Source organism: Ranitomeya variabilis, chromosome 5 (genome assembly GCF_051348905.1).
Source record: "Ranitomeya variabilis isolate aRanVar5 chromosome 5, aRanVar5.hap1, whole genome shotgun sequence".
NCBI classification, from domain to species: Eukaryota; Metazoa; Chordata; class Amphibia; order Anura; family Dendrobatidae; genus Ranitomeya; species Ranitomeya variabilis.
Genome location: NC_135236.1, coordinates 270158413 through 270182186, shown reverse-complemented (window position 1 = coordinate 270182186; position 23774 = coordinate 270158413). Strand labels below are relative to the sequence as shown.

Here is a 23774-nt window from a genome sequence, read left to right as displayed (position 1 = left end):
AATAAATAATGTATAAAAATAAGCAACCATGTGTACATCTACGTATAGCCTTCACTTATTTGACAATTGCTTTTGTATGCATTTAGTTTATTTTTTAATGTATATTTGTCTCTATAAAATAGGATTTTTTAACTGTGAGTCCCACCACAAACCAAGCAGCACGAGCTGGTAATGCCATACATGCCATGCTAATGTACCGCAGAAAACTGGAAAGGGGCCTCATACCGCCAGTAAGTGAAGCCAAAATGAAGCTTGTCACAATCTGTTATCTTCTGTTCATAAAAGTAGGCTGAAGCCATCACAAGGGTGGGATGGTGAGATGGCCATGGAGGGTTTCCAACACAGAAGATGAAAATATAACTTTTACCTCGTCCTGGAATGTAATCTGGTTAATAGCTATAACCTACTTTTGTCTCCAGGTCATGGCTCTTGGCATAGTCCCCATGTGCTCATATCAGATGGAGAGGATGTTTAATACTACAAGGATTCCAGGAATGGAGACTGGTAGGTACCAACATAGGAAAGCACAAAGACACAAGTCATCCAATTTCCCATCCCATGTATTTTTGGCTTTTAGGTCATAGATATATGGTGCAGTACTGCTAAATAAATATGAAGAATGTGCTTGCACTGCTGGATCATCACTACCACATTCACTATTATTAGTTGCCATTGTAGCAGCGCAGCATTGCAATCTTAATAATTCTTGGCAAAGGTCACTGTCTAGCCCTTATAATACAGGAAAGATATGTATCTTGGTACCGTGTTAGCCAGTAGATAGAAAAATATTTAGGATTGAGAGTCCTCAGTGGTTTATTACGTTTTAATGGCTAACTGAAAAGATGGTAACAAATTGCAAGCTTTCGAGACTACACAGGTCTCTTCATCAGGCAAAGATTAAAAGAAATTCTGAAGAATCACATATAAAAGAATAGATCTACCTGTGGCAATACATTTTTGTCTCCCAAATCATAACATTATGGACATGAAATTACTTGTGTTAAAAGGTAGCTTCAAATCTAAGAGAGACAGAAGAGTATGGGAATATAAACTGATGACGACCTTTGACAGTCTTAGTGCAGGAATGAATGTGTCGCATGGATTTATGTCTTTTTACATCAACTAAGGAACTTGCCCCTCAGACTATGAGGGGTCATAACAACAGAACCAGACCCCAATCAGGACAATAAAACATTCCTTATCTAAGAACTGGTCCAATATTTATGGACATAACTGTTTATCACTCATGGTAATTCTGCTTCATGTCACCTGTCTTATCCATGTTTTTTTTTCTTTATACTATGTTGTGCATAAATATGTGATTCTTCAGAATTTCTTTTAGTCTTTGCCTGATGAAGAGACCTGTGTAGTCTCGAAAGCTTGCAATTTGTTACCATATTTTCAGTTAGCCATTAAAAGGTATCAACAACTGAGGACTCTCAAATCTAAATATTTTTCTAGCCCTTATAATAAACTTATATTTCAATAGCTGGGGAAAAAAAATTCTGATGTCCATTAATTTTTCAAAATTAAATTTGTAAATGTTATTTGTAAACTCCCACGCAAAATGGGCAGTTAAAAGCAAATATTGAGCAACATTTATGTTAAAATAAAATATCCCTCAATCTCTCTTCTGTGTGTTTATCCACAGACCACCTCCAGCATCTGGTTGAGAGCCGCCATGTATGTGTGTATCACAAAGGCCGTTACTACCGGCTATGTCTATATGATGACAGAACACTCCTTAGCCCAAGTCAGTTGCAGACACAAATTCAGCGCATTCTTGATGACCCAAGTCCACCGCAACCGGGTGAGGAGAAGCTGGCTGCACTCACAGCAGGGGACCGGTGAGCACATGACAGTAGAAGGGAAGAAAATATTGTGCTGTTTTTCTGAAAAATCTGAAATCAGCATTCGAGGATTTATTTTTATGTTGAACAGGTGATCACAAGTGCAGTTTCAGTTTCACATCGCCATCCAGAAATTGTAGAAGCAATGCACACTTGAGATGTGTCTACTGTCTTGTGACTATTATGTGATGTCATAGGCATCACTGAAACATCGTGGGATGATACACATGCTTGGAATACAAATCCTGAAGGCTACAACTTATTTATTAGAAACAAGATTAACAAGAAGGAAGGAGGTGTTGCATTGTATGTTAGGAAAACGTACATCTCCACAGAGATCCAAGCTTCGGAGACTGGTAGAAACTGTTTGGGTAAGAATTCAAAGAGAGAAGAACAGAAAGGACACTATTCTAGGTATTTCTTATAGACCACATGATCAGACTGAAGATATGGATGAACTCTTTGTACATCAGATGGCCATGTTCTCAAAAAGTATGACATAGTGATCATGGGAGATTTAAACTATCCAGATATTTGTTGGGAATCTCTCTCAGACAAAAGTACTAGGTCCAGAAAATTATTATCTTCTCTTGCTGACAACTTTATCTCTCAAAAGGTAGAAGAGAGAACTGGAGGATCTGCAATCCTGGATCTAATTCTTACCAACAGGGAGGAAATTGTTGAGGAAGTAAAGGTGGCTGGGAATTTAGGAGGCAGCGATCATGCTATCTTCAAATTTTGGATTACAAGAGAAGGAAGACCAGCGAGGAATCGGACTTTAAGGTTGGACTTCAGAAAGGAAGATTTTAATGGACTCAGAAAAGAGGGTAGGAAAGGTCCAATGGCTGGATGTTCTAAAGGACAGAAATGTCCAAGAAGGATGGAAGATTTTGCTAAATGAAATTCTCACCGCACAATCGGTAACAATCCCCAAAAGAAAGAAGAATTGGAAGCATTTAAAGAGACCAGAGTGGATGAACAAAGAACGTAATCATTTGTTAAAAAGGACAAAAAGAAATGTATATTAAATGGAAAGAGGGGGGAATCTCTAAAGAAGAATATAATGCTGTTTGCAGGGAATGCAGGGCAAGAGTTAGAAGAGCTAAAGCCAATAATGAAGTAAGGCTTGCAAGGGAGACCAAAAGTAGCAAAAAAAAAAAAGATTTGGGGGTATGTCAAAAGTTAAGGACAATTCAAAAATGCTATAGGATTTTTACAGGATGAAAAGGGTGAATGTCAAAAATGATGTTGAGAAGTCCGAACTTTCAAAGTTTCTATTTTGCATCTGTGTTATCTGAGAAAGAAAATCTAACATCATCTGATCTTCACGGTGCAATCGAAGGAATAAAAGAATCCACTCTATCCATAAACAGAGAGATGGTGAGGGAACACTTATCTAATTTAAATGAATTTAAATCTTCTTGTCTAAATGAATTACATCCTAGGGTACTGAAAGAGTTAGTGTTACGACACAGCTGTTGGGTGACCCAGGACCAGGGGCTCCTTCCCCTCTCCCTAACACTAGGAGGTGCCCTAGCTCGCTCTACTCCCCAGGATACTTCTGAAGGTGAAGATACCGGGGCCTCCGCCCTGGCCTTATCTCCTGAGTTAGCCCTCCATCTGTTCTGTTTCCCCACCCAGGGAAAAGGGACGCTACTGTACTGGTGTAGTACACCAACCCGACAAACAAGGCAACACAAACAAGGGTTAACAGATAACTCCAGGCATACAAAATATTTACTCACATATAACAGAGGAATGCATCAGGGTGTAGAGTTAGGGGAATAAACCAAAATAGAGAAGGATAGGGAATTACCACACATACAAACCAAGCAACAGTCATTGGTAACTCCTCCAACGTTCCTTCTCATGTGAACTCTTCTCCCTCCGTTAGTCATGCAGCAAATGCTAGCTCTGACAAGGATTTGTATCAGAGCCCAGATTATAAAGGGGAAAGCAGTGGCTAACAGATCTCAGCTGTGTGAGCACATGGATTTCCAACATGGCCGATTAACCCCTGTTCTGCCAGAAGGAATAAACACCATTAAAGTGAAGGAGAAGTGCTTCTTCTCAGCGACGGAGTAAGAGCAATCAGACACTGAGGCTCCTCACTGTCGCAGTAACAGTTAGCAGAGGAGATTTCAGAACCACTAGCCAAAATATTTTAAAAATCCTGGAAAACAGTAGAAGTCCCAGAAGATTGCAGAAGGGCAAATGTTGTTCCTATCTTTAAAAAAGAAAGAAGACGGGGCCAGGAAATTGCAAGTCAGTGAGCCTTACTTTTATACCAAGAAAGATATTTGAACAAATTAAACAGCATGTATGTAAGTACTTGGATAAGAATACAGTAATTAACCAGAGCCAGTATGGGTTTGTAGCAAACAAGTCATGCCAGACTAGTCTAATTTCCTTCTATGATGGAATGACTGACTGGGTGGATCAGGGAAATGCGGTAGATATAGTAAATCTCGACTTCAGCAAATCATTTGATAAAGTATCTCACACTATCCTTATTGAAAAAATGACCAAGTATGGGATTGACAAAGCCATGGTTAGGTGGATTCATAACTAGCTCAGTGATCATACTCAAAGAGTGGTAATGGTTGCATATCCAATTGGAAAAGTGTTTCAAGTGGGGTACCACAAGGCGCTGTCCTGGCCCCAGTGTTGTTCAACATTTTGATAAATTATCTAGATAAGGGAACTGAAGGTAAACTAATCAAATTTGCAGACAATGCAAAGCTAGGAGGGATAGCTAATACTAGGGAAGACAGAGAAAGAATTCAGAAGGATCTATATAAGCTTGAACAATGGGCAGTGACTAATAGAATGGTATTTAACAGGGAGAATTACATCCATAGAATGGGAGAAATAGAACTAATTAACAGCACGTGTGAAAAGACTTGGGTATACTAATAGATCACAGACTGCACATGAGTCAACAGTGTGATGCAGCAGCAAAAAAAGGCAAACAGTGCTAGGATGTATTAAAAGAAGCCTAGATTCTAGATCACATGAAGTAATTATTGCCCTCTTCTCCTCGTTGGTCAGGCCTCATCTGGAATACTGTGTTCAATTCTGGGCACCACATTTTAAAAAAGACATTGAAAAATGGAACAAGTTCTGAGAAGAGCTACCAGGATGGTGATCAGACTGCAAAGTATGTCCTTCGAGGAATTGTTAAAGAACCTGAGAATGTTTAGCTTGCAAAAAAAGAAGGCTAAAGAAGACTTAATAGCTGCCTGCAAATGTCTGAAGGGATGTCACAGTGTAGAGGGATCATCATTATTCTCATTTGCACATGGAAACACGAGAAGCAATGGGATGAAACTAAAAAGGAGAAGATAACAGATTAGATATTAGAAAAAACTTTTTGACAGTGATCAATGAGTGAGGCTGCCACTAGAGGTGGTGAGTTCTCCTTCAATAGAAGTCTTCAAACAGAGGCTGAACAGACATCTATTTGAGATGGTTTAGTGAATCCTGCATTGAGCAGGGAGCTGGACATGATGATCCTTGAGGTCCCTTCCAATCCTAATATTCTATGATTCTATTATGAATGTATAAGTTTTAGAGTATATTTGTTCCAGAAAAAGTGAGAAGGCTATTGTGTAAGTCTACATTCCCACAATGAGTTTTTGGTTAGTTTTTGATGTTGCAGATTTTCAACACAGTTTCTGCACCCATTATGTAAAATAGGTTACTTGCATTTTTTTAAATACACACCAAAATAACCAAAAACTCATTGTGTGAACATAGCCTAAGCAGGGTGAATCTCAGGAAAGTTACAAGGTTGTTTTTATTTAGCTCATATATCTGCATACAAGTTGTGAAATAGTATTTGGATGGTAAATTTCCATTAGTGCCTCTATATAATGTAAAATATATCTATTTAAAAGTATCTGTGAAGAATCTTGTTAAAAAATGTACATGAATGCAATCTAGTAAAAGCAAAACTCTTATCTTTAGAGCTCCATGGGCTCGGGCTCGGGCTCAGTTCTTCACTCATGGTGTGAATCGGGTCTCGTTAAGTAGCATTGAGCGGGGTGTCTTCTTTGTCAGTCTGGATTCTGAAGAAGGAGGGTTTCAGGAGAGCGACAAAAACTCCCTGAGTATATATGCAAAGTCTCTGCTACATGGAAACTGCTACAACAGGTCACTAAGTTTTATTATTACACTTACCATTATGTATTGCTTAAATCATGTAGTGTTTTCTTTAATAGTGATATTGATATTTATACTTGTATATAAAACCATTAAGATATACTACTGAGAATCATTAAAATGATAAATGGTTATCATGTACCTTGACAATTATGTTGCAGGTAGAATTTCAATGGCATCCACTGTTATGCTACTATGGCATCAAGTAGATGACCTCTTTGAATGAGATGTCCATAAGGAACCCAGAATATGTGACAGAGTTATATATATATATATATATATATATATATATATATATATATATATATATATATATATATATATATATATATATATATATATATATATATCAGAAAATCTATTTGTGGCCTGTTCAATACAAAACCACATATTTTGCCTGATTTGAGTGAAATTTTGCACGGCCCATCTTTAACACCAAATATACTGTGAACATTGCAACTCAAAATCTGTGTTCGCAGTTGGAGCGTGGGAAAGGTAAGTGTAATGGTTTTTTATTTTTTATGTTTTCTGATGGGGCCATGCATACCAGAACTGGACTGGGGGCCAATCTTACTGTCATGATTGGACTGGCAAGTAAACTGGGACCAGGGCACCTTTCCTGGCCCTAGCACTAGGGGGTGCCCTAACTCGCCCTGTTCCCCGGGATACCTCAGATGGCGAGGATGCCGGGGCCTCCGCCCTTGCCCTGTCTGCTAACTGCAGCCCTGTGTCTGTCCCCTCCCCCACCCGGGGAAGAGGGGTGCTACCGTGTACCGTAGTACACAAACCCGACAAACGGGAACCAAGACAAGGGTAAAAGAAAACTCCACTCACACAAAATATACTCTCACAAATAACAGGTAATCACCAGGGTGTGAAGGACAGGGGAAGAAAATAAGGCAGGTAAGGATGAGGAATTTCCAAGCGTACAAACCAAACAACTGTCTCACAATAAGCTCCTCCAGCTCTCCAGACACCAGCTCCTCACTACTCCAGGTCTACCTAGCAAGTGATATCTCAGATAAGGATCTGGCCAGAAGGCCTAGCTTTTATAGGAGAGAGGAGTGGCTAACCGAGCACAGCTGAATGCAGGGATTACCACATGGCCAATTAACCCCTTTCCTGCTGAAAAAAAACAAACACATTCAATATACTGGAGAAGTGCTTCTTCTCAGCGGTGGAGCAGGAGCCGTAAGACGCTGCGGTCTTCTGGTACAACTCTGTCGCGGTAACTCGGTGACACTTACCAGGTTATGTATAGGACCCTGCATAGAAGGATAGGGTGATCATTCCTGCCAGGAAAGGGATGAGGAAGCCATGCATACCGGGATAAGGATCAAGGGGCCATGCATACCAGGATAGGAATCAAGGGGCCATGCATACCAGGATAGGGATCAAGGGGCCATGCATACCAGGATAGGGATCAAGGGGCCATGCATACCAGGGTAGGGATGATGGGAGCACATGCATACAAGGATAGGGATGAAGGGCCATGCATACCAGGGTAGGGATGAGGGGACCATGCAGACCAGGGTAGGGATGAGGGAGCAATGCATACCAGGATAGGGATGAGGGGAACATGCAGACCAGGGTAGGGATGAGGGAGCAATGCATACCAGGATAGGGATGAGGGGAGCATGCTTACCAGGGTAGGGATGAGGGGACCATGCATACCAGGATAGGGATCAAGGGGCCATGCATACCAGGATAGGGATCAAGGGGCCATGCATACCAGTGTAGGGATGATGGGAGCACATGCATACAAGGATAGGGATGAAGGGCCATGCATACCAGGATAGGGATGAGGGGACCATGCAGACCAGGGTAGGGATGAGGGAGCAATGCATACCAGGATAGGGATGAGGGGAGCATGCAGACCAGGGTAGGGATGAGGGGACCATGCATACCAGGATGGTGATAAAGGGGGGGCCATGCACACCTAGATAAGGATGAGGGAGCCATGCATACCAGGATAGGGATGAGGGGGCCATGTGTATCAGGATCGGGATGAAGGGACCATATTTACCAGGATAGAGGATATTAAGTACCACATTTTTTGCTTCAATTTTTTTCTCCAAATTTCCTCCTCTAAAACCTAGGTGCGTTTTTTAGTCCAAAGAATATGGAATAATGTAAATCACTGACAGGTCCTTTATGTAAGTGATGTCACTGGTGCCCAATGGAACTTTTTGACATATGGGTGGGTTTATTCAGGTTACATAGTAGTTACATAGTAGTTACATAGTAGTTTCGGTCATTTTCATGGGAAGATTAGCGCTACAGACAGAACTATTCTTTGTATAAACTATACTAAAATGGACGAGGGAGGCTCCAAATGGAGTGTGTGAAGTTAGTAAGAACAGAGGAAGAACATAGCAATGTACTAGACAGAATGCAAAATGTAAGATTGTGGATATTTTCTTTATTGGGGATACAAGCCAAGTTAAATTCGTAGTGCAATGCTCACTTTTATTTTCTACCTAGGTTTTGCAGGCAGCATCTTGTCACTTGTGAAATGCAGTCTCGTGTTATAAAAGTCTGAGACACAAATGGACACTGCTATTACCCCCATTAGGAGCGTGCATAGATTTTGTTTGTACTTCTTTTCATTTCAGGTGGTTTGATAAGTCCTTCAGTCTGGTGGTGTTTAGTAATGGGAGGCTGGGTCTGAACGCTGAGCATTCCTGGGCTGACGCGCCAATCATTGGACATTTATGGGAGGTACTTTGTTAAAATGACTCTGATTTCAACCCACACAGCGAGACGTTATTTATTAAAATAAATTATATATGGATTTTCAGGCAGTGACATGGCCTGACTAATAGATGTAAGAGTCTAAAGTGTAACTCGCCTCTCAGACAGTGTTTCTATTAAGTCTTTAAAGCTTGTGAACATAGCGGTGAGGCTGGATTCTGAGGAGCGCGTTTCCGGTCAGTGTGTAGATTATGTGAGCAACAGAAAACGCGGCCAGCATTCTGACCTATGTTAGTCAATGTGCTAATGCATAGGAGCTATTTTCCGTACATTCAACATTCATATAAACCCGGCATTAAGGAGCGATTTCTCCTCTATGCTGGGCCAAAACAGCCTTAAGATAATGTTATCATACGATAATAAAAAAAAAATTATATACACTACAGCCAGACACTCCGGATATAGAATAGTCATATAACAGCCAAATATATTGTCATACAGCATCTAAAATAATGAATTCTGCTTTCTTATAGATGGCACATACAGAGTCTGAATAAATAGTGACATATGGCAAAAGCCTGCATAAATGCTTGGCAAAAGGCCAGATGGCTGCTGTTGTCTTCTGCTAGTTTGGAGCAAATCCATCTAATGCAGAGATGCCTCAATCCCAGGGCTCGATGCCTCAATACAGTGTGCTACTAGTAAGATCGTTCCCTCATTGATAGACCGTAACCACAGCCCCTGCTGCCTCAAACTGATGAAACATGTTTCTAGTCGCAATACCATTTTATTATGGGGTATATGAACCCAAGAGTCACAAACCACACATCCAAAACTGTCACTCTATGGGTAGGTTCATGTTAGCATATACTAGATACGCAAAGCCCATTAGTGGTAAAAAAAGAAATCCAGTCAATCTCAGTAGGGGTAAGCAGGATCAGATGCCATAGATAAAATACAACTTTTAATATTCCAGATTAAAATATGGGTAGCCAATACCTCAAAAATGACATATACAGTCATTAATGTGATGAAGTGAACTAATTCTCAATTAAGAATTAGTTGGATCTTACCATTAGAAGTTTTCAACAGGCAAAAACATCATGCAGGAGGGAGAAAGGGGAAATCAAGTCAGACTGGTAAAACTGCATTCCCTGTCATGCCCAATGCAATATCTCCTGTCAGTGTCCAAGTGTGACCTCTAAAAATGTCCTTGTACAAAGCCTCCCTACACGTTTCATCACCCTGTGGTCTGGAACTCCTCAAGGGAGATGAATGTATATAAAGGGAATAGACTGTGGAGGGTCCTGGGTAATAGGGGCTCTCCTAAGTTTCATAAAGGACAATTTTGGCGGGGGGGGCTGTAATGAAATAGCCCCTTTATGGGGCAGAATGCTGACCGAGTGCTGTGCAGCACATGCATCAGGGTGTGTACAAGGACATTTGTAGAGGGATAGGTCACACTTGGGCACTATCCTTGGGCATGACAGGGAATGCGGTTTTACCTGTCTGACTTTATTTCCCTTTTCTCCCTCCTGCATGATATTTTTGCTGATTGAAAACTTCTAAAGATCCAAATATTTTTTCATGGAGCACTGGTTCACTTTAATATTCAAGATTAAAATATGGGTAGCCAATACCTCACAATGACATATACAGACATTACAGTGATAAAAGTGAAATTTTATGAATGCTATCTGATCCTTTTTACTTCTACTCAGCGTGTACAGAAATCATTTAGAGTTTCGTCCAGAAAAATGGGACGATTTTTTTCTCACTTGTCATCAGTGTGTTGTCCGTATACAATCCGTTTTTTGTTTTTTTTTTTTAATAGTAGCAGCTATTATACATTTACAGGACCATTTACAGTTTGGTATTTTCCCATTTTTTTACACATCCATAGACTTGAATAAGTGAGCCTCATCCAATTCACGGAAGAAACTAATGCATGCTGAAATTTTTTTTCACGCCAAGAATCGGTCAGTGAAAAAAAAATATCACTCATCTGCACTGCCCGCTAAATAACATTGTTCCAAGTGCTGTCTGTTTCTTTTGACAGACAGTATTTGGACCTAAAATATTGTCTTGTGAACAAGAAATACCAAATACTGCATAGAGACTCTATACTTTAAGATAAGGGCCATGTTCACACCATTACCTGGTGGTAAGGTTGGTAGTTTGGAGGCTTTGATAGTCCTGTACAGCTACTGGCATTTGCTTAATGCCGCCACTGATGACAGGTCAATATTCAGACAACTGAAGCCACCCTACTAGCTTACATCTTTGGGCATTAAGTTGTGCTTCTTCTTATTTCATTAAAACTCCTTACCATTTTTTATAATCTAATCTATGAATCTTATGTTCTCTCTTCACTGAATCTAGTTTATGCTGGCTACAGATTGTTTTGAACTTGGGTACACTGAGGATGGGAACTGTCGTGGAGATTCTGGACTCTCATTGCCACCACCCTACAGACTACACTGGGAAATTCCACCAATGGTCAGTATTTTAAAAAGCATTTTAGTGAATTTGAGTAAAATTGGGAAATTTCCCCTTACCCCAATTAAGATTCAATAGGTTTTAATACGTATCATGTGCTAGAAAACAGATTCAATTCTTTGTTATTTTAGAGGTTCACTGTCTCTGGTAGGCATTAACCATTAAGCCTTAGGTAACATTTTCCCAGGCAATGGAGTATTGGTCTAAACATGTGCAGGTTTTTTTTGCTTGCCACAGGTTGCACAGCACCAAAACAAGCTCATAAACATAAATCCCTAGCCTTGTCCAGGCACTACCTAAACAGATCAGACTCTGGCTACTTGTACACGGCTGAGCTAGCCCCAGCTCGGTCAAACCAAATAACTACTGTCCACAGTAACCACTGATACTTGTGGTTCTCTGCACACGGCCTGTGTAGACTCGTCTGAGAGGAATTCTGTCCTGTCTCTCTCTTCAGCTCCAAAACACATCCATATGGTCAGATTCCCCCAGCTGTCTGACTTATATGAACACCTAGCCTGGTTATATGTAGAGCTAGTCAGGTGTACTAATCAGCACCTGTAGAGCTAAGATTTAACCTTAGCCTACCTGGCATTGCTACATAATGTAAAATTTTGCATATTTGCAGAAATGATGGATAACAGTAATATTTGTTTTCTCTACAATTTCAATTTCAGTTTCAACAATTTATTATAATGGTTATTGCTCATTAGCTAATATTGGTGCTTTGCTGATGTTACAGAAGTATGTATGTCTTCAGGAGATTGAATATGCTGTGGCTTTCCGTTAACCCAGTTATGAGAATATCTTTGTAGTGCATGTAAAGGGCTTTAAGGGTAAAATGTTACTTTCTGTATCAGATAAATGTTTGAAAAAACGTGGAAAATACCTTTTGTCTCTTCTCTAGTGTCGAGATGTCATTGAATCGTCCTACTTCACAGCAAAAGCGTTAGCAGAAGATGTGGATTTTTACTGCCTGCGCTTCACAGATTTTGGAAAAGGACTCATCAAAAAATGCCGGAGCAGCCCTGATGCCTTTTTGCAGATTGCTCTCCAACTGGCTCACTACAGGGTAAATCCACCACCAAACTTTTCAGTGAAAACTGTTTACATCTTTCTTTGCTGCTTTAAGGTTTAAAACGGTTAAAGAAGTTGTCCACTACTTGGACAACTTCTTGCCATACCCCTCGTTTTGCGCCATTAAATAATAAAGCTTATACTCGCCTCCCGAGCCGGTGCTGCAGCCTGGACTTCCTCTTCATGATCGATTTGTCTGAAGGTGGGGACAGTGATGCCAGCATTGATTGAGTGCCAGTGTCACGTGTCACAACACCTCACGAGAGCCCTGGGGAGAGCAACTGCCGACTCCACGGGAACGGTGCTGGCACGGGAGGTGAGAAAAGGCTTTATTATTTTATGAGTGCCAAACATTTTGATCAAGAAGGGGTTGTCCTAGTAGTGGGCAACCCCTTTAAATATTAAGAGTTGTCCACTATAAACATGCTCCATATAAAGGAAGAAAACAACACAAATACCTCCTGAACCAGCATCATTCTAGCGATATCGGATCAGCACTATGTCTCCCGCTTGTCATGTGACATTATGGTTCGTGCAAAATCAACATTACATCAGAGTGCCCATTGTGGTCATATGACATGCGAATGTACATGACCATCGTGGGAGACAAAGTGTCGACATTGCTGGAAATAGTACACATGTATACAAAGGGATACCCATGTGACCAGTCTAGTTACACTTTAATTTTCTTGTTCTGATTTTGTTGCTCAAAGCTGACAGACAAAGAAATTATCATTGTCTGGTAGATATTTTGGTCAAAAGCATCTTAATTGTGCACAAATATCAACAGCTTTTTACAACATTGTATAATATCTGTTGACAATTGGTTTGCTGGAGAAGCAGGGGGAATTGGTTTCAGTTGACAGTTGCCTAACCGTGGGGAGCTGGCTGTCAATCAGCATGACATTGGCAATCACACACTGTCTACAGAGCAGCCTGGAAGAAAAAGAGATGCTCTGTTGAGGTGGAGCAACTGAATCGCCGGAAGGAGCGTTCGGTGCCCACTGAGTCAGCACCTTGTAGAACAGGCAGATAGTTGGCAACTAACCTGCCTGTTCTTTTTTAGGCCCATAGTAAAAAGTAAAAAATTAAATAGAAATCCTGAATAACCCCTTTAAGCTTATTTCATGCTAATGTTGACTTCTCTTTTGACTTTTTTCTACTTCTATTGAATGTGTTATGGCAGGATAAGGGTCACTTCTGTCTGACATACGAAGCCTCAATGACTCGCCTGTTCCGGGAAGGTCGAACTGAAACTGTTAGGTCTTGCACCTCCCAGTCATGTGACTTTGTAAAAGCCATGGAGGATCCCAATCAAACTGTGTGTATATAATTAGTTTTTGTATGTTTTCTCCATTCTTGATGTGCATATTTGGATGAATTCACTGATCATTATGCCTTTTTACTCAGAAAGAGAATCGTCTGGCTCTTTACCGAGCTGCGGCTGAGCGTCACCAGCTCATGTATCGTTTAGCAATGACCGGTAAAGGAATTGACCGTCACCTTTTCTGCCTGTTCCTTGTATCTAAGTATCTGGGAACCGAGTCTCCTTTTCTTCAGCAGGTGAGAACTAAAAACAACTTGTGCATGTAGAAATATTTTAGTAACAGTACAGATCAAAGGGAACTTGTCAGCAAATTAATGATGTCCTAACCCACGGGTTGCACAACCAATGGCCCGAGGACCACATGCGGCCCGCCATGCTATTCTTTGAGGCCTCCAACTACCCCTGATTTCTCTGGATTCAGTAGCTGTCATAAGCTATGGGGATACCATTGTTCATTGTATGGTCATCTTGACTCCTTTTTTCTGGACTGCTAAGTAAGGGAGCAGAGTGCCCTCTTTTTCTACATTAGTGGATGTTCCAAAATGAAACCCAAACTTAATAGATTATGTCACATATAATATGGTTGATATAGATCTCATATCAGAATACCCCATTACATTTTTTGTGGCGCAATCACCAAATTTGGCACCCTTGTGATTCTGCCCAGGCTCCACCCCAGCTCTGCCTCCACCCTTCGAACCTTCCACTGTACCACTGCCCACTCATGGAAAAACTCCACTTCTGTATCATGCCCTCACCAATCACACATTAACAGTTCCCATCGAACACCTGGTCACATACAAAGCCAGCAGCTTTTGTTTTGCCCAAAAGATTTTTTAAGGCACCACTACGACAACATAGACTCTTTTGGCCAGGCCCTACTTTACTGTAACCTATTAAACATTTCTTTAAATATCCAATACTTTTTGTAGGTATATTTTTATTTATTTTTCGTTACGGGAATGTGTTACATACATGTTTAAAATGACCAATAACACCACATATAAGGGACAAAACTACCATCACACCATGGCCAGACCACATATTACCACCACATAGTGACTAAATATTACCATGTACAAGTGATAAATACTGCCACACAATGATCAGACCACATATTACCACCGGATAGTGACAGAATAAGACCACATATAGGGACAAATATCACCACACCATGGCCGGATCACATATTACCACCACATAGTGACTGAATAATACAACTTACAAGGAGCAAATACCACCACACTGTGATCAAATTACATATTAACACCACATAGTGACCGAATCATACCGTATACAACGAACAAATATCGCCACATCTTGACCAGACCACATATTACCACCACATAAGGACCGAAAACTACTATACTAAATTGTATATTAAATAAACATTAATAAAAAACCACAATCCTAATATTACCAATATACACCAGAGCTATATGTATAGTGTATAGTGTACAGGTATTACAGGGATCACCAGTGCCATTAGACAAAGGAGCTCTGCATATAGTGTCAGTGTACAGGTAATACAGTGATGCGTGCCAGCACACACTACTTTATTATACCATGGGGCTGCCAGCACTGGAGAATCCTCATAGCGTGCTGTGATGGATGTGAGGCTTCAGAATTCTATAGTCACATTGAGTGACTGTGGGCCTTTGGGGAAAAACCAGGACAACCCCTTTAACCTCTTAGTGACAGAGCTCATTTTGACCTTTAATGACCAGGCCAAATGTTTTAAATTTGACTAGTGTCACTTTATGTAGTAATAACTCTGGTACGCTTCAGCAGATCTCAGTGATTCTGAGAATGTTTTTTTGTGACATATTGTACTTCATGTTAGTGGTAAATTTTGGTCAATAAGATTTGTGTATATTTATGAAAATATTGATAACTAGATAAAAAGTTTGAAAATTTCACAATTTTCAAACTTTAAATTTTTATGCCTTAAAACGATTTTTTAGGGAACACATCACCTTTGAAGTGATTTTGCACCCTTTAAAGTGCTCAAAACCATATTGAACCATATTAAAGAAGTTTATTAACCCTTCCGGTGTTTCACAGGAATTAATGGTATGTGGAAGGAAAAAAGGAATATTTAACTTTTTTTGACAATTTTGCTTTAGCCCCAAATTTGTTACTTTCACAAGGATAACAGGAGAAAATGGACCCTTAAATTTTTTGAGCAATTTCTCCTGAGTATGCCGATACCCCATTTGTGGGGTAAAACTACTGTTGGGTCACACAACAGGGCTCAGAAGGGAAGGAGCCACGTTTGAGTTTTTGAACGCAAAAATAGCTAGAATCGTTAGCGGCCACCATGTCGTGTTTGGAGAGCCCCTGATGTGCCTAAACAGTGGAAACCCCCCACAAGTGACTCTATTTTGGAAACTACACCCCTTAAGGATTTTCTGCAGAGGTATATTGAGGATTTGTAACCAAAGGTACTACAGAAAATTTGATAACATTAGGTCGTCATATTGAATATGTTGTCATTAGTATTGAGCGCAAGTGCTCGCTACTCGAGTTTGCATTGGGTGCTCGGGTATGCACAGAGTATCGTGGGTGCTTGTGCAACCCCGATGCCAACTCGAGTAGCAAACACTTGCGCTCAACACTAGTTATCATATCGTCATAATGTTTTTTTCTTAACTCTTGAAAAAACCCTAGCCCTAGTGGCCTTCATACAGTCTGATCAGAATGTTAAACGAAGAACCTCATGTTCAGTTATATATATTTTTGCCTAGTGGCATTAGATCAATGTATGATTTTGCCCATCTTCTCTTTCATATTGCATGACTAGTCCAACTTAACCCTAGTCCAACTCTAACCCTAGCCTAAACCTAATGGCAAAGAAAGAAATTCAAATTCTAAAATAAAAAAAATGTAATCTAAGGGGATGACATATGAGGGTTACATATTAATTATTGTCTTTTGATCACTGTGATAGGGTCTATTGATTGATGTGATCAAAATGAGCCAATAGGAAAATTCCCTGCTGGGACTGGGGGATGGCGGAGGTACTGGGGGGGGGGGGGGTGCTTGGGGACCTCATTTCTCTCTCCTCTGACATGCATTTGATAAGTTTCTACAAGCTTTCCACATCTCCACATCTTGCCACTGGGATTTGTGCACGTCTCAATGTAAAACTTGCTCCTTCTCTTTCAAGTTAGATGGTTTGCTCTGTGAACCGCAATCTTCAAGCCTGACCACAGACTCTCAATTGGATTAAGGTCTGGGCTTTGACTAGGCAACTCCAAAACATTTACACTTTCCCCCTTAACCCCTTAGTGACCAAGCCAATTTTGACCTTAATGACCAAGCCAATTTTTACAATTCTGACCACTGTCACTTTATGATTTTTTAGCTCTGGAACGCTTCAACGTATTCCACTTATTCTGAGACTGCTTTTTCGTGACATACTGTACTTCATGATAGTGGTAAAATTTCTTCAATTTGACTTGCATTTGTTTATGAAAAAAAATGAAAATTTGGCAAAACTTTTGAAAATGTTGCAATTTTCAAAATTTTTATTTTTCTGCCCTCATCGTCTGCTCATCACTACTGCCTATCTATCTGAAACATTCTTGTTATATTTATTTTTATGGCTGTTCACAAAATCCCTCAATGGTGTGCAACTCAGCTGGTAATTATAATATGGGAATGAGCATAGCCCTGTCCCACTGACATCACAGACAGCAGAAAGCTCTATATATCCCCACAATTGCTAGAATGGGAGTATCATTCCCCCATTATTCCTCACTGTAGTTGTACCCAGAGTTGCTGGTTTGCATGTGACGTCTGCCAATCCATTCTTCCTTTGGGATTGATGACGATAGCTGAGCATTGTACTCGGCTGCCTCCGTCAATCCCATAGACACTAAATGGAATGGCAATGGTCATGGGCGACAGTGCACTCCTTCCAATAAACACCACACTGAGAAGTAAAGATTGACCTGACACCTGTTCTAGTGACTAGTAGAGATCACAGCAATCACATATTTAGCACTTAACTCTTTAAGCCCAAACCTCTTTGGATTGCAGTTTCATACAGTATAGCATCAATGTGTTGCTGGTATTTTTATTATTATTAGAACAATGCTTATTGTTATCATATAGAAATGATTAAAGAAGCACTACCGTTACATTTTTATGTTCTAAACTTATAGGAACATATGTGTAGTCAGGGGTGGATTAAGGGTAGCCAGGGCTCTGGGCTGTTCAGACACTGTGGGCCCCCTGGTCATGTGACGGGCTCATGTGATGGGGTCATGTGACGGGGTCATGCGACGGGGTCATCATATACCTGAACCAGATTATTCCAGAAAAATAGTTGCTGTGTGGAACTATAACCTGTCAAACATCCATTGATCTAGTCAATTTACCCTTCAGTGCCAGTATTCACAGGAGATCTGTACTTAGTATGCAGTGTCTGTGTAGGGGTAGTACAGTGATCACAGGTGACATTATACACAGGAGCTCTGTATATAGTATACAGTGTATAGTGTCAGTGTATAGGTAACACTGACTCACCAATGACGTCTCTAGGTGAAGTTCTTCATCTTTCATCCAGCACAGACCGCCATCACTTCTTCCAGCCAGGGCTCGTCTCTACAGGAAATAACACAGTTATCTCGAGCTCCGCTTGCAGAACACATTACTTAATTTTTCCCAACTTCTCCATTACACCACATGAAGAAAAAGAGGCAACATAGTGTCACTCTACACAGTAACAGGACCGCCCCCCCCATTTAAAACAGTGTCCTCAAAAAATAAAATAAATACATCACTGCAGTAATAATATCCCTTAATTAGCCCCTATGGTAATAGTAATATTAGTAATAGTTTGGCACACTAGATAGTTTGGCTCCCAGAGGACTCAATTACGAAATTGAATTGTTTGCCTTATAACAGGTGGGGTCGTTTTTAAATTTGCATGGGTTTTTAAATTTGCGTGGGTTCCAATAACCAAAAAAACAGCATATTTTTATGGTTGGAGGAGGTTTCACGTGTTATAATTATTATAATCATTAGTCCATAAGATTTTTAAAATTGTTTTAAAGTTGTTTAAATAAAAACATTTTTTTAAATAAAGAGAATGGATTTTTTTTAAAAACGGCGTATCAGTTATCCCCATGTGTATAATTTTGGGACTTAGAGATCTAGGGGTGGGGTTCACTATTAGTTTTTGGCAATTTTTTAATATATGAGTAATTGATAGGTTTTAGTGTGAGTAATGGGTTTAGGGTAACTTATTTTTCTATGAAGGGGTTTATACCATGTATTATAAGGTTTTTAGAGGTTAATAAAGATTTAGTTTTAAAGAGAGCTTTGGTCACGGGATAGCAGGAAGGGGTATCTTCCATGGGGAAGAGTGGCGTAATAAGTATTTTTTCCACTGATATTTTTTTCCCCTGTTATCATCACAGGATTTAGGTATCCTCCAGTGGGTCACCCGAAGGGGTGGCCAGTATGCATCTGGTTTTTGCGGACGTCCCCAGCTTGTGGGTGGCTCTACCCTGTATATGACATCAGGAGGTGTGGCTATAAAGTAACCAGCGCTGACAGGGAGGCCATACCTTGAGAAAGAGGGTCGGTACCCTCGAAACGCGTCGGGATTGGCCCATGTTAGTGTCCGTCATACGGACTGGTGACGTCACCTTAGTAGCCACGCCCCCCACCCACCACGCCACTGCACGGTGGCGCTATCGGCCGTAGCTGCTTGCCGGGGATTACAGCGGCGAGACTGGTGGGGTTTCAGCACTACGGGAGGACGCTCCCCGGTTGGTAGTGCATTACCAGCGTTGCTGCACCGTGTGGATCACGGATCTTCCAAGGACAGTCTGCAGCAGCCCAGTGTCCCAAGTGGACACGTCAGTTCACAACAGCGAGGTAGGTGACTGAGATTCATTCCTAGTCACAGTTCCTCCTGCTAGCGCGGCACTTGTTTATTGATTTTAATAGTAATATCCCCCATCCTGGCCCCGTGTATCTCATTCCTGGCTCCAGCCATATGTACTCCCATCCTGCCCTCATGAGTATCCATTGTGCCCCATATGATCTCCCCATCCTGCCCCATCAGTCTCCATCATATCCATCCTGCCCCATGATCCTGCACAATCTGTCTCCAATCCTGCCCCATGTCTTTCATTCTGCCCCGTGTCTCCAATCATGCCCCGTATCTACATTCTGCGCATGTCTCCAATCCTGCCCCATCTGTCGCCAGTCCTGCCCCCAGTGTGTCCAGCATCTCTGCCCCCAGTGTGTCCAGTATCTCTGCCCCCAGTGTGTCCAGCATCTCTGCCCCCAGTGTCCAGCATCTCTGCCCCCAGTGTCCAGCATCTCTGCCCCCAATGTCCAGCATCTCTGCCCCCAGTGTCCAGCATCTCTGCCCCCAGTGTCCAGCATCTCTGCCCCCAGTGTCCAGCATCTCTGCCCCAGTGTCCAGCATCTCTGCCCCCAGTGTCCAGCATCTCTGCCCCCAGTGTCCAGCATCTCTGCCCCCAGTGTCCAGCATCTCTGCCCCCAGTGTCCAGCATCTCTGCCCCCAGTGTCCAGCATCTCTGCCCCCAGTGTCCAGCATCTCTGCCCCCAGTGTCCAGCATCTCTGCCCCCAGTGTCCAGCATCTCTGCCTCCAGTGTCCAGCATCTCTGCCTCCAGTGTCCAGCATCTCTGCCTCCAGTGTCCAGCATCTCTGCCCCCAGTGTGTCCAGCATCTCTGCCCCCAGTGTGTCCAGCATCTCTGCCCCCAGTGTGTCCAGCATCTCTGCCCCCAGTGTGTCCAGCATCTCTGCCCCCAGTGTGTCCAGCATCTCTGCCCCCAGTGTGTCCAGCATCTCTGCCCCCAGTGTGTCCAGCCTTCTGCCCCCAGTGTGTCCAGCATTCTGCCCCCAGTGTGTCCAGCATTCTGCCCCCAGTGTGTCCAGCATTCTGCCCCCAGTGTGTCCAGCATTCTGCCCCCAGTGTGTCCAGCATCTATGCCCCCAGTGTCCAGCATTCTGGTCCGGGCCCCCCGGATTGCCGTTCGCAATAAAAAAAAACCAAAAAACGAGTTCTCCCCACCTGTCCGCGCTCCAACGGCGAAGCTCCCTCCAGCAGCGTGCACTCGACGGCGACTGACAATGAAATCAGACGCCGGCGACGTGCGCGCTGCGGCTGATGTCAGCTGCCAGCCTCCAATTGGCTGGCGGCTGTTAACTATTGACGTGCGGGCGTGCCGGTAAGGGCCCGGTGAGCAGATGAGACGGGGCCCGATGCAGGCCCCCTCTGCCCACCGGGCCCATACGCCAGTCAGGGCAGTAATGCATTGCAGAACTTTTATGTAACTTTTATACTTCTGATTTTCATGATATATTAGTTTGATATATTCCTTTAACTGGGGTAATTCTATGAAAATTTTGAAAGGATTTGCATCACTGAATGTCATGACCACTCATCTTGACCTGTGGCATTTATAGGTTTTGTCGGAGCCCTGGAGACTGTCCACATCTCAGACCCCACAGCAACAGCTGAAATTATTTGATTTGGAAGAATTCCCAGAACACATTTCAGCTGGGGGAGGATTTGGACCCGTAAGTAATAATATGGGATAATGGGAAAAAATAGTTGGCCACAAAAAAGCATTTTCCACATTTACAGTAGAAGTGATATATGTATTGATTATTATGCTAGACTCTGCTTAATGTCCATTTATTGTAAACTACATTCATACATGAACCATCAATGCATTTGTATACATAAATAGATGGTGGCCCGATTCTAACGCACCGGGTATTCTAGAATATGTATAGTAGTATATATTACAGCCCACGCCGTATATAACACAGCCCACGTAGTATATAACACAGCCCACATAGTACATAACACAGGCCACGTAGTATATAACACAGACCACGTAGTATATAACACAGGCCACATAGTATATAACACAGGCCACGTAGTATATAGCACAGCCACGTAGTATATTGCCCAACCACGTAGTATATTGCATAGCCACGTAGTATATAGCACAGCCCACGTAGTATATAACACGCCATGTAGTATATAACACAGGCCACGCAGTATATTGCCCAGCCACATAGTATATAGCACGGCCACGTAGTATATAGCACAGTCACGTAGTATATTGCCCAGCCACGTAGTATATTGCCCAGCCACGTAGTATATTGCATAGCCACGTAGCATATAGCACAGCGATGTAGTATATAACACAGACACGTACTATATAGCACAGCCCACGTAGTATATAGCACAGAGACGTAGTATATAACACAGGCCAAGCAGTATATAACAAAGCCCATGCAGTATATAACACAGCCACGTAGTATATTGCACATAATAGTTATATACTCACCTTCCGGCGGCCCCCGGATCCAGCCCAGGCGTTTAGCGATGCTCCTCATGACGCTCCGGTCCCAAGAATGCATTGCGGCAATAACACGTGATGATGTAGCGGTCTCACGAGACCGCTACGTCATCATCTCGAGAGACCGCTACATCATGTCCTGTCATTGCTGCAATGCATTCTTGGGACCGGAGCATCGCGAGGAGCGGGAAAGGCGCCAGAAGGTGAGAATATAATGATTTTTTATTTTTTTTATTATTTTTAACATTAGATTTTTTTTTACTATTGATGCTGCATAGGCAGCATCAATAGTAAAAAGTTGGTCACACAGGGTTAATAGCAGCGTTAACAGACTGCGTTACACCGCGTTATGCCGTGGTGTAACGCAGTCCGTGTAACGGACTACTAAACCGCTATGGGGGCACTGACTGGGGAGTAGGGAGGGGGGACTGACTGGAGGGCAGTGGGGAAGGGCGAATTCGTGGCCGGACTGTGCCCGTCGCTGATTGGTCGTGGCCGGCCGGCTGTGACCAATCAGCCACGAGGGATTTCCGTTACAGACAAACAGACGGAAGTACCCCTTAGACAATTATATATATAGATTATATTTGAAGTTTAGCTGTCGCTTTTGTACTCTGTAATTGAACACGTATCATTAAAAAAGTTTGATTATAACCAGTGGTGCAATAGTTAAAGGGACTCTGTCACCAGGTTTTTGCTATGTAATCTGAAAGCACCATGAAATATGGGCGGAGACTCTGATTCCAGTGATGTGTCACTTAATAACCTGTGTTTTGCAGTTCCAATAAAATCAGTGTTTTACCAGCAGATTATCACTACAGGACAAGTTGCCCAAGTGCCTCCTAGTCCAACTATGCCCCCTCAACATTTGAGCTCTGCTAGAAAACTGTGATTCTATCACAACAGCTGCACCAAGTAAACTAAGTAATGCATTGCTGGAATCAGAGTCTCTGTCTTTACATTATGCTGCTGCCAGATTACAGATTGCTGCTGAGAGATTCCCTTGGATTTGATGATCCAAATTCACTATGGGAAACATTTACCTTATTGCAGGTGGCTGACGATGGTTATGGTGTATCATACATCTTTGCGGGAGAGAACATCATCACTTTGCACATTTCTAGCAAATTCTCCAGCCCTGAAACGGTATGACTCCTTTGGGTTTCTTAGAATGTAATTAAAGTGTCGTGTAGACCTTTGCTAAGGGGTATTTTGCAATATTAAAGAGATGTTTAACATATAAGGTAGGTAATGAAGATGAAAATAATTATTCGATCTACCAGTTGAAGACCATGTTTAACCCTATGTGTTAACAATGCTTCCAAATAAGGATGAAAATTGCCAAAAAAAAACTAATGCGGCATTTCCCATGGATATCTTAAAGGAAGTGTGTCATCGTAAAATGGCCTATTTTTTATATCCAGTTTCAATGTTAAAAGTTTTTGTGTTTCTATTTCTTTATGTTCATTTAAAAAAAAAAACAAAAAAAAAACAATCAAACATTAAAGAATCAGAAATATTACCATTTTCACAAAGGCCATCTGTACAGACTCATTGTCACGGGAGACCTAGGTAGGCAAGAGCTAATAACCCGGGCCCCTGTGATTTCCCTCAGACTAGGGAAACCCTGACTGACCCTCTCCCAGAGTTTACACTGATGGTGTGCATGTCTGGGCCTCCATCCTCACCCTGTCTCCTGTTTCAACCCTAGGCTGAAACCACCACCCAGTGAAGAGACCATACACCAATACCCACAGTAAGCACAGACAAGGATAACGGAAAAATATGCACCACGCC

General features: G+C 41.9%; 1 protein-coding gene across 2 annotated transcripts in view; it reads left to right on the top strand.

The window, feature by feature from the left end:
• CPT1B (carnitine palmitoyltransferase 1B) overlaps positions 1-23774 on the top strand; it is a 56093-nt gene that overhangs the window by 16147 nt on the left and 16172 nt on the right. For both annotated transcript variants that reach the window (XM_077264289.1, XM_077264290.1), the window contains exons 8-18: positions 123-230; positions 420-504; positions 1652-1847; positions 5820-6005; positions 8630-8735; positions 11091-11207; positions 12115-12279; positions 13471-13605; positions 13695-13847; positions 21070-21183; positions 23031-23123. In XM_077264289.1, the coding sequence (XP_077120404.1) occupies positions 123-230; positions 420-504; positions 1652-1847; positions 5820-6005; positions 8630-8735; positions 11091-11207; positions 12115-12279; positions 13471-13605; positions 13695-13847; positions 21070-21183; positions 23031-23123 (1458 nt within the window). The remainder of the gene's footprint in view (positions 1-122; positions 231-419; positions 505-1651; positions 1848-5819; positions 6006-8629; positions 8736-11090; positions 11208-12114; positions 12280-13470; positions 13606-13694; positions 13848-21069; positions 21184-23030; positions 23124-23774) is intronic.